General features: G+C 42.1%; 1 protein-coding gene across 3 annotated transcripts in view; it reads left to right on the forward strand.

Moving 5' to 3' along the window:
- The window catches only part of DISP1 (dispatched RND transporter family member 1), a 132,697-nt gene that overhangs the window by 78,781 nt on the left and 41,912 nt on the right, over positions 1 to 12,004 (forward strand). For 2 of the 3 annotated variants that reach the window (XM_064164565.1, XM_064164564.1), the window contains exon 2: positions 8,402 to 8,938. In XM_064164565.1, coding sequence (XP_064020635.1) covers positions 8,433 to 8,938 — 506 coding nt within the window. In that variant the 5' untranslated portion in view covers positions 8,402 to 8,432. Of the gene's footprint in view, positions 1 to 8,401; positions 8,939 to 12,004 lie in introns of those variants that run through there. The other variant, XM_064164566.1, reaches the window with a different exon arrangement.

Consider the following 12,004-nt stretch of genomic DNA (forward strand, 5'->3'; position numbering starts at 1 on the left):
TTGTAAAAGACTACAGCTGGAGAGCTTAGAGCGGGATCCTGCTAATTCTGCAGAGCCTGATGAGAAAGAAAAACCCCTCTCCTGCCTCGGAACCCAGCTGTTGCAGCAGATGTGCTATTCTAAGAGTGGTATATGAAGTTTATCACTTGGCCTTCAGAGCGCTGCTCAGCAAATGGGGGCCTGAAAACCAACGTAGAGTTGGGAAACGAAGCGGAAAAAAATCTGTTCTTGCATGTTTAGCTTTCAAAGAAAATGATTGCTGAATTGCTTGCTGGTGTGAAACCCTTTTGCTGGATCTTCTGCAGCTAAATGCAGAGAGCACCCTCTGTTTATAGGTGTGACTGCTGGTGTATACCTGCCTGATGTGCCCCGACAAGCGTTTTGCTTGTCTAACACGGAGCAGTTGAAAAATTGCTAGTACTGCTGTTAAAAGATGAAGGAAAAAACCCCTGTTATTAGTAACAGACTCTTTAAGGGTCTTCAAATAGCTTTTAAACCAAAATCCAATTCGAGGCAGACCTTTTACATGACACTAAAATAGAGAGGATGGTGATGGTAGGCATAGGTAGAGCTGGATCCTAAAGAGTACTGCTTTTGTGTCTGTTTAAAGCTGTAGTAATTTAAATGTTAATCTCATAGCATGACAAAGTAAAACCTTTCAATTCCAGTAACTCCTTTTACATCCAGAAAGAGACCTTTTTTTTTTTGTTTTCCCCTCTCGGAGTAAGAAGGATTAGAACTATTTTGGGTCAGAATAGTTGCAACTGCTAACACTTAAGTGTCTGTCATACGGTAATGGAAAGTCGCTACGTTGTGTAAATAACATTTAGTGCGATGACAGTGCCGCAGTTGTAAGCAGTGTTTGGCTTTTTATTTTTAACAGCTTTCCATGCTCTCAAACTGTGCTGAGGTATACCTGCTTTCCAGAATTAGGCCCTTTTTCTCTTTAAATAATATGTTTTGTTCCAGTCACTTCTGTTTGTAGTTGTATCTCTTTCCAAAACTCAGGCGTATTTGAAACTTTTCCATCCTAGTACTACTACTTCTTCCATTTCTCCTACGTGTATATGTGCTCAGCTAACTTTTTCAATTTTTAAGGATCATTACAAAACTTCTGGAAGAGAATTTTAGGGCTTCTTTTTGTGGCTTGTGTCTGTATTTGAATTATTTATTGCAAATTCTGACTTGTAAAAAAGACTTTGTAGTTAAGGCACCGCAATCGATTTTCTTTAGTCAAAGCCTTGCAAATGATTTCTGTAAATGGTCTGCTGTTGCCTTGCTGATTGTGCCAAGAGAAGTAACTTCAGCTTGAAAGCAAAGCAAAAATCTATTTTTGAAGTCCTGAGGAGTACTATTTTTCTCACCATTCACAGTCTTTCCCAGCTCCCTCACCCCACAGCTGTCACTGGTGGATCAGTTTGTGCGCCAGCTTGGCAACACCGGTTTGTTAGTGGCCATCTGTAGCATGAGCTGTGGTCCTGGCACAGTGACATCTGGAAACATCCTGTCACAGGAATTGCAACTCCTGAGCCAGCCTTCAACGCAGGAAATGAGCTCATGGTGTCTTGAGTTCAGGACAGGGCAGCTTCTCAACCTTTCAGGCTGTGGAAAGGGATGGAAGGGCTACCTGGTACCGTTTTGTATGATGCTTGAAAAGCTTGGTACAAAATGAAGGAGAAGAGATTTCTGTTCTGCAAGTCACCTCTTCTTCGTAATTGTCTTCCAACTACTACTGCATGGTGTAAGTACTTAGGTCTGCTAGTTAATTGGACAGCATTAGTTGAGAAATGTGTATTTATAGGTAGTACAGGAAACAAACCGTGACCTTAGTGGCATTCCTCAAAACCCAGCAATGTTGTGGCAGTCCTAAAAGGCAAACAGTTGTGTTAATAAATGTTAGGTAAATTTGTGTGTTGATGGTATAAGAATTAGAGAATTTTCTTGAAAGTGTAACATATGTGTTTAAAATATGCTTTAAGTGCCTGAAAAGGAAGTGGAGCAGTCTTAGGGTTGTTCTAGTGGCTGTATTTTGTATAGTGAAAGCTTTTCAGGGTATGACCCAGTGATTAACAGCTGAAATGGGAAAGCAAGAATCAGAGTATTGAGAGAAACCAAGCACTACATAGGAACACATAGGAGTAAGAGCTAGAGAATTTGAAAAATGTCTAGCTGAGAGCCAAAATGGAGATCAACAACCATAAAACATTAGAAAGCTGTTTGACTTGCTAAAGACCATTGCAGTGATAGATAACTACTCATCTCCCATAAAGCCCAGTATCCAACACCAGTCACCACCTGTTACTCCTGCAAGCACTGAGAAAACACAAAGACACGAGGAATTTTGGTGATGGGAAGGAGGAGAAATCTCCCCCTTCATAGTGGCTCTGCACTGGCTGGCAGAGTAAATGGAGTCTGGAGAGGGTTTAGCTAAGTTTACAGATGAAGAACATGTAACCCATTTGCCCCATTGAAAAACTTCAATGTCTTAAAGGACTGTAAGGCCATTGTAATATTTCATCTGGAAGGAAATGTAATAGGTAGTGCTGGGATTGTTAAATGTTGCTTATTTCAAGAATGCACTGCTTTTAGAGTTGAACTGGATTAGATGAACTTTTGACATGAAAGGATGTTTTTGTTACTTCAGACATCATGTTCATCTCAGAACCGTGCACTTTGGAGCTGACAGGTCTGCAAGGTCCAGAAAGCCTGGACTGGTTCAGCTGGCTGAATGGTGTGATGCTGACTGCAGCTGAAAGGCTTTAAATAGCTTCTAAACGAAACTTGGGATTTGTCCTACCTTAAATGAAAAATGTAAAGTCTTGTTTCAATGCAAGGTAAAGATTTCTTATATGGTTAAAACAACTTTCCATGCTTAGCTGTTCTCAGTTGTCTTTTAAAAGATCTATAAATTATCTGTACCTCTATGAGGTTATACTAAATTTCCACTGCGTCACTCGCTCCTGAATTTTCACTTTCATCTTTCTCAGTTGCAGGCATTATGAGTCCAGATGGGATTTGTTGAACTAATGTTTTTGTTTTGGTTTTGGTTTTTTTTTTTTTTTTTAAAGTCTGGTGTTTTGGTTTTGTTTTGGTTTAAAAAAACCCCAAACTTTAAAGCAAATGAAAATTCTTTCAGTTGCAGCCAAGGGAACAGGTGAACTTAATCCAAGTCTAAAAAGAACGCACTAGTTAGGGAACAACAAATCCTGCATAGCTGCAGTGTGGTACAACGTTATTTCCTGAAGGGCTTGCAATGCAGATGGCAGATGTCTGCTGGGTAAGCTGTGTTCATTGTTAGCTCCACAAATAATAGAGGGATTACTCCGTAAAACTGTCACTATGTAGCATTGCATCTGCAGACTGTGTACCTCGCAGATAGGACACTCCTCCAAGCTGTTGTGCTGAACTGCCTGCATAGCTAAAGTGCTTTCTCAGCAGTTATTGCTATCAGGCATACAGGATTTAAAGATAACTCTGGGCTTCTTGCCTTAACAGTCCAGCCAACATAATTTCTACATAGATGTTGGTGTTTGAAATACCTTGTATCCAATTGGAGAGGTAGATACTGGTGCAGCATATTAAATAGGTGGGTTAGTGCTTTTTCTCGTGGTGCTTAATCTGTAACTAACTAACAACAGGACAAATGGAAATGGCCTCAAGCTACACCAGGGGAAGTTTAGATTTGATGTTAGGGAGAATTCCTTCACTGAAAGAGTGGTCAGGCATTGGAACAGGTTGTCCTGAGAGGTAGTGAAGTCACCATCCCTGTAGGTGTTCAGAAAACAAGTAGCACTTTGGGACACGGTTTAGCGGTTATGGAGTTACAGTATCACAGTATCACAGTACCATTAGGGTTGGAAGAGACCTCACAGATCATCAAGTCCAACCCTTTACCACAGAGCTCAAGGCTAGACCATGGCACCAAGTGCCACGTCCAATCCTGCCTTGCACAGCTCCAGGGACGGCGACTCCACCACCTCCCTGGGCAGCCCATTCCAGTGTCCAATGACTCTCTCAGTGAAGAACAGAACAGAAGGCAGAAGGTTAGAGCTGATGATCTTAGAGGTCTTTTCCAACCTTAATGATTCTAAGATTCCTGTTAAGAAGGGCTGCCTATATTACAATGTTTATTATCTACAACCTCAAAATCCCTGCCCACTGCTTCAAATACTTCAGGTATACACTGGTCTGACAACCCCAGCATGTCCTAGCATTCCAAATCTTGAAGCAGATTGAGGATTACAGCAAAAATAAACCCAAGTACTGAAAGAGTTCAGAGTTCTCATAGACTGTGCCTTCAAAGATTCTTATGTGTAGATTTTTTTTTCCATGATGAGCATGAAAACCTTTAATTTCTCATGTCCACGTGTGGCTGTTATCTTACTGTGCTTTTACTTGTTGCATTTTAACAGGCTTATTTGCACATCTTCTAAAGGAGAGATTCTCACTTAACTGTTTCCTTGGGCTGTTGTTATACCTCTTAATAAGTTGCCAGTCACTGTAGCTGTGGCAGAGGAGGCAAAATACAGCAGAGAGATAGGAATATCATCATAGAAAATATCTTCTTGTAACAGCTGCAGTTGAAGTTTTGCTGACAGTGTAGTTGCAGTTACTTGTGTAGAATATAACACAAGTACCATAGTACATCAATTTTAATACCCTCAAACATGAGTGAAACTAATCTCCTGTAACACCAACCATCTCCCATTTACTGGAAGAGGCAACATTACCAAACCAAATGAAAAGTACAGCCCAGCTCATATTCTGGAGAACTGGTTTGAGTCTCAATTCTTCTTAGCTGTGGCTGAATAAAATACTCAGTCAGCTGTCTACCTTAAACATGCAAAATAGTCTTGCATTGACATTGAAAGGGCTACAAATTAAGCAGGTGCTTAGAATCAGCGAGGTTGGAAGAGACCTCCAAGATCATCCAGTCCAACCTGTCCCCAGCCCTATCCAATCAACTAAACCATGGCACTAAGTGCCTCAGCCAGTCTCTTCTTGAACACCTCCCGGGATGGTGACTCCACCACCTCCCTGGGCAGCCCATTCCAATGCCAATCACTCTCTCTGACAACAACTTCCTCCTAACATCCAGCCTAGACCTCCCCTGGCACAACTTGAGACTGTGTCCCCTTGTTCTGTTGCTGGTTGCCTGGCAGAAGAGACCTACCCCACCTGGCTACAACCTCCCTTCAGGTAGTCGTAGAGAGCAATGAAGTCTGCCCTGAGCCTCCTCTTCTGCAGGCTGCACACCCTCAGCTCCCTCAGCCTCTCCTCATAGGGTTTGTGCTCCAGGCCCCTCCCCAACTTTGTCACCCTTCTCTGGACACCTTCCAGCACCTCAACATCTCTCTTCCATTGCCTTGCTCAAAGACCCTGTGAAAGTGGACAAAACTCCAGGCTTAGGAAGAAAGAGGAAAAAGAAATGGCTTGATCTGTTAAAATGTTTCTAGCTTGAAACAGCTAAGGAGTAGTCAAGAGAAAAAACCAGAATTGCATGTTGTGGTACTGATGATGGGGATAGTCTTTGGCTTTTTTTGCCTTGAATTTACTAGTTTCTAAAAAGTCTTCTGAAGATTGTGTTTAAACTGAAAGGCATGCAGGTAGATATTAGAGCTGTTGAAAATGGAGCATTTCATCCAGACTTCTAGGCTGTCTCAAACAAAAGTTGTAATTCAATCCCCATGTCATTATTAACAAGGAGCACAGGCACACTGAAGATTCCAAGTGTGTGTCTGAGAACAGCTAGACCTGGGAAGCAGTGGATCCCCCTACACCGGCCAGTTTTAAGACTCAGTTTGCCAGGGTGCTGAGCCATCTCATTTCAGCCATGCTACCACCTAGAAAGGTTGGACCAGTTGTTCCTCGAGGTTCCTTCCAACCTGGCATTTTGTGGTTCTGTAGGTGTGAGGAGCTTGGCACATGTGTGGGTTCATTTATAAAGTGATTTGAAACTGCTACTAAAAATTATGCTGTGTTACCTCAGTTGCTGCACACTGCAGATGTCCTGAGAGTTAAAGCAAAAGGAGAGTGCATCTGTCTTCTTGAAGGGCTATGTATTTGCAATATCTCCACACCTTATTTTCAGTTACAATAGTAGTCTGTGGAACAGTGGTGATAGGTCGAGGGGCACTGGTTTTAAACTGGAGCAGGTTAGGTTTAAGTTGAACATTAGGAGGAAGCTCTTCGCAATGAGAGTTAAATACTGGAACAGATTACCCAGGGATGTGTTTGAGGTCCTGTCCCTGGAGACATTCAAGATCAGACTTGTGGCCCTGGGAAGCCTGGTCTAGTTGGAGGTGCCCCTGCTCACTGCAGGGGGCTTGGACAATATGACATTTGAGAGTCCTTTCCGACCCAGTGCAATCCCTGAGTCTGTAACTTTGATCAGCATACAGCAGTTTAAAGTGATGATATGGATATGGCAAACTAACTTAGGAGTGGGAATGTAACAAACACCACTGTACAGCCTCTTACGTGAGCAAATGTGAAAACAAGCAGCCAAAAATTCCTATAATGCTGCCAAACACCTCAGGAGGAGCTTTCTCTGCCTTGACATCCAGCTCTTGCTCTGTCCACTTCAGCAGGCTTTGAGGCTGCCTACAGTGCAAGAGAGAACCAGACTGTTCAAACACCATTTTGCATAACTAATGTGTCTCTTCAGACTGAAAGCAGGGTTAGCCAGCCACTTGAATTTCCTCTCTGTGCTCAGCAGAATGTCCTTCACGGGCTTGACTTGCCCGGGACAGGGAGGGGGTACCCAGCAGGAATGTGTGGAATTGGAGACTGGAAAAATATTCTTGTTGAGCAGGATATTCTCCTCTTCTGAGCAGTTATCTAAGTGGAAGTGATTTCCCAGGGCATCTGGCTTTGCACATGATCTAGAACAAATAGCAGAGGATTAATTTTCGTTTCAGAAGTGAAGGATTTAGCTCTGTCTAGGAGAGATGCTGGGTGGGGCTGCCAGGGGTAGCATTCCACTCTGCAAAACACTTTCTGCTGAGAATTAGCATTCAGGCAATTAAATAGCTCAGCTGGCTGGGCAAGCCTACCTCTCTGAGAACTCAGCAAAAGGTATCCAGGAAGAAAATGAGTTCAACTTCCTCACTTAGCTGGCTGTTGTGTCTTTCTGCAGAGTTCAGTGTCTGTAATGCAAGCTTGGCAAATTCCACTTGGAATGCTGTTGATGAAATTCAGTGTTACAAGGTTAGCATTGTTAGCCAAAGCAGTTGTAATTAACTGATGCTGGTTTCTAAGCAAGTGACGTTTCATTCTCCTAAATAGTAGATAATTAGTGTACTAATTTCTTCCTCTTTCTCCTTCCTCCTCCTCCCTCCCCTACCACCTAACATGGGAAACACATTTTTAGATAAGGGTGATGTTTGACCTTTCATGTTATTTATCCAAATTGTCATCTCTAACTTAACTTTCCCATCTTATTAAAAGGTGATTATAGTTAACGTGGAGGAAATTGGCTGCTGTGAGCGCCTCAGACAAGTTTTGAGTTTCAGCCAAGCTCCTCAATCACCTTTCCAGTGTTAATATTTTTCACTTCTTTACATTTTTCTGGGAAAAGACAAGACTTTAGAAGAAAATATTTACTATTATAGCACAGTGCATTTCTTAACTGCCTGTGGAATACCTGTCACTGGGAAGCGTGAGCTTTGCAGTCGGCAGTAAGTGAATCCTAGGATTTTAGTTTGTTTCTTTGGTTGTTTTTTTCTTCTTTTAATGTGGGCAAAATGTGGTTGTATTCTATGCTTTAGTGGTCCTAACAGCTCGTTTTGAGCTTCTGCTAAAGACCTAGTTTACCATCCAGAGATGTTGACAGATGTCTGCTGAAGTGGCTCGATTTACTTAAATAAAGCATTTCAAATTAGTTTCTTCAAAAGCACAAATATGCCTCATTTCCACTAGAAATTGGAGGCAGGAAAAGAGATTACTGAAAGCAACACATGAATGATTGTTTAAAAAAAAATTCTCTATTGTCTGGTGCTGTCTCCTGTGGGATTTTAAGGCACACAGGCGAATTGCAGTGCAAGGTGTGGATGGCTGTGTGCTTTACAGCAAGCTCTGTTCTCATGAAGAGTGGCTGTTATTCAGTCTTGTCCCTGTGCATCTCAAGCATTACTTGCTAGCTGTGACCCAAAGCCTGTCCAATGTCTGTTCAGTTGGATTAGATTTTGGTTTAATCACTGAGCATCTTGCATAACTGCTCTCAAGGTTTTGTTAAATGAACGGGTTCAAAATGTTCCTGGCAATGTGCATCTGATTCCTTTCCCTGTGTTGTGAAAGATGAAGATGTGAGAAGAGCTCTGCTCCTTTCAATAGAGAGTTCTTTCTGGGCCTCTGAAAATACCACATCTCTGTAAAACTTCTGCTTTATTTGTTTCTGCAGGATCATCAGGTGTCCACCAAGAACCCGGAGCATGGCTATGAGCAATGTCAGTGACTCTGTGGTTCTGAGCAATGGCAGCATCTTGTCAAATGCTACAGGCCCAGGCATTGTTGCAGCTAATGATGGAGATGTCGTGGTCCAACAGCTCCCATCCAAGGAAGCACCAAGAGCAAAATCAAGTCCAAATGGCTGCCTGCAACTTAATGGTACAATCAAACCATCCTTTCTGCCTTTAGACAACCAAAGAACTCAGCAGATGTTGTCACAATGTTGCCACCCTTGCCCATACCATCATTCTTTAAACAGCCATAATGCCAAGCAAGAATGTCATTCAGTGGTTGGCAGCTCAGCATCGTCTCCTATGACTTCGTGCTGCATGCAGCCACATGCTGAGTATTCAGCATCTGTTTGCCAAAAACACACTCCCATATATCAGCCTGCCTGCTGTCTTCAGCCCTCCCCATCCTTCTGCCTTCACCATCAGTGGCCTGACCATTTTCAGCATCAGCCTGTGCAGCAACATATAGCCAGGATAAGGTAAGCAGATTGTATTGTTTGGTAGTTCTCAATATAGATAACCTTTCCCATAACCATTTCATTTTCTTAGGAAAACAGAAGATCTAAAATGAAGTGAACCAAATTTCTTCCCCAGTGTTTTTGCAAGTGCATTGCCAACTTTTTTGTCCTCTTTTTATCAGAAGAAATCAAGTTGAGAAACTAGTTTTGCTGGGATGCATGAGTATTCCTGAAGTGAATTAGTTCTTCCTAGGGAAAAAAAAGTCTGGTTTTCCTCCCTCTTGGGAATTGTTTGGAAGCTTATTCACTCTTCTAGCAGACACAGTGTATGCCTGTGTTGTGTGAAATAAACCAATACAGAGATAGCTAAGAAAACACTGAAAGAGCTGATGTGTCTGCACAGCCTAATCAAAATCCATATCTCCTCAAAAAGGTGCATTGATAAATACTTCCAACAATTCTATCAGTGTGCTGGGTGTTTTTTCTTTGTCAGAGCAACTGGTTCAGTGAGTTGCCTCAGTGTACAAAACTTCAAAGTTGTGCTTGGATTGAGAACTTTCAGATTGTTCCAGGTTGTAATATTTCCTATCCTCCACTTTGTATGAACTTGCCTCTTTGTTAGCTTTGGAGTTCCACTTGCAGCACTCTCAGCTGCAATGAGCAGCGGTCACAAGGAAAATCTTCTACAGTCTACTGCTCCTGGGTAAATTCAGTTAGTCTAAGAGGCAGCTTCAAAAAACAAATTTCCCTGTTTCAGTAAAGCAATTCTAAGCCTTTATAGTTTTTCTTTCTTCTTTTTTTTCCCTGATGACTTGCAGTTGGGCCAAACTGGATGAATTTTCAGTGGGGTAATAAGAGCTACCCATCTCACTGTCATCCAACATCTGGATCCTTGCTCAAATACTTGGAGTTACAAGTATTTCTCAGTAAGGTATAATGATTCTGGTATGATGAAATGCAGGAACTCATTCTCAACTTCAGAAAATATCAGATTGAGACAAATACATAATGTGGAAAAAGTCAAAGTGAATAAAGCTTTTTTCCTGAAGGTGAAAGCAGATGAAAATAAGGATAGCAATATAAAACAAAAATCAGCTTTTCCCTGTCTGTCATTCCTTTTATAAATGGAAAAAATCTTAGTTGTTGGAACTGCTTACAAACAGGCTGCTTTTTCAAACTCATACTTGGTTAAGTATTAAGCAAAGATGAGAACTTTTGTATGATTTTGTTTGCAAAGGTATGCAGAAGCTTGAACCATTACAGATTCAAGTCACTCATGCTTTTCAAGCTCTCAGAATGCATGCACTGATTTCATTATATTTCTCTCTGTGCAGCAGGACTGTTAAACTTCATCTGTATTCCATAGCCTTGAGAAAGGGAACAAATGTTGTCTGCAATCTGTTTCTGGTCTAGAAAAAGTAACAACAAAAAGTTCTTCTAGATATGGTAAACTAATATTTTCCATAGCACTTCACAAGCACTGAGGCTTTTTTGAGAGACTCTGATTGGGATCCTGAGTCAAGATGCTTTCCTTTTCATTGTGCACTTCCTTACCATGGTGTACATTTGTACATAAATGCACATAAATTATAAGTAATGATTCATGATAAGTGTTTGCCTTGCTGTTAGCAATCAACACCTACACATCTGACCTTTAAAGCACCTCTACTTATTTACTCAGCTCTATGCCTTAGCATGCTTGACATATATCAGTTGGTTCCTGTTCTGGGCTTGCTTCTAGCTAAGGCAAATGAATTCTCTCAGCAATAAGGCAGTTGCAGTGTAGCTCGTAGGTGTGCTAGTTTGAAGCAGGCTAGAATGTTTTGGTGAGAAGAACTAGATTACAGGCTGTGGAAAGAAAACAGTGGTGATGTCTGCTGCACTCATAGGCTTGCTGAGATATATGGGAACAAGAAATAAGAACATAGATAACCACTCTCACTTGGGCTGCTGGCTGAGCTGCATCTTACTCTCTAACCTCACCCTCCATTTTGGGCTAAGCCACTTTGCTTCCTAACCCCCTGACTGAACCTCCTTTCTTCCTTGGGACTGGGGTAAGGTTGAGAGGGGTGGGGGGAAGGTGAAGGGGTGGTTGGGAGCCCCTCCTGGGGACTCAGGTTTCTGGGAGGGCTGTTGTCTTTCTGTGTTACCTTTTACCGTGTATATTTCTGTCTATAACTGTATATACTGTAAATCTCTGTTTCTATATTGTGCTAGCTGTAAATATAAGCTTCATTTCAATTTCCAGGGCTGGCTGAGTCTAGTCTGGGTGATTTCTAAAGTGGGAGGGGAGGGGTGGGGAATCCCCAAACCATCACAGTAGGTCAGCAAGTCAAATGAGTCCTCCAGTCCTCCATCTAAAAGCCAACTAGCTTCTGGTGGCTGTTCTCTTAGCTTTGTTTGGTAAACAGAACTTGGGTCCCATGCCATGGTGGGGAAGCTGGACTTACCATGTGCTAAAACCTCCTTAAAGCAGCCATGGCTGCATTAATGGACAATGCATATGTCAGACTGCATCACCTGTGGTATTAGCGTGGAACCAGAGACTTCTTTTCTCTCTGAATAATCTACAACATGAGTCTAAATGTGGTACTCTCCCACTGCATTTTCAGTCGAGTTTATTGTACTGAGAGGCCATTGTTAATGAAGATGTTGACAGAGGCTTAAAAACAGGGAGCAAGCAGATTCAGCCTTGAAGGTGGATGAATATGTGTTCAGGGAAAAGCAAATTGTCTCACAGGTAGTTATTTGCAGTGCTAAAGAGAATTGGTGGTAAGTCTTGTAGGTGATAAATGTTGCTGGATTGTGTCCAGGGATGAGCAACAAAGTTGGAAAAGAGTCTAGAGAACAGTTCTTATGAGGAGTGGCTGAGGGAGCTGGGATTGTTTGGAGAAGAGGAAGCTGAAGGGAGACCTCATTGAACAGAGGTTGTAACGAGGTGGGGTTCCATCTCTTCTCCCTAGTGACATGTGATAAACAGGAGGAAAAGGCCTAAAATTATGCCAGGGGAGATTTAGGTTGGATATTAGGAGAAATTTCTTTCATGAAAGAGCAGTCAGGCTTTGGAACAGGCTGCCCAGGGAGGTG

The sequence above is a fragment of the Pogoniulus pusillus genome, chromosome 25 (assembly GCF_015220805.1).
Source record: "Pogoniulus pusillus isolate bPogPus1 chromosome 25, bPogPus1.pri, whole genome shotgun sequence".
Lineage (NCBI taxonomy): Eukaryota > Metazoa > Chordata > Aves > Piciformes > Lybiidae > Pogoniulus > Pogoniulus pusillus.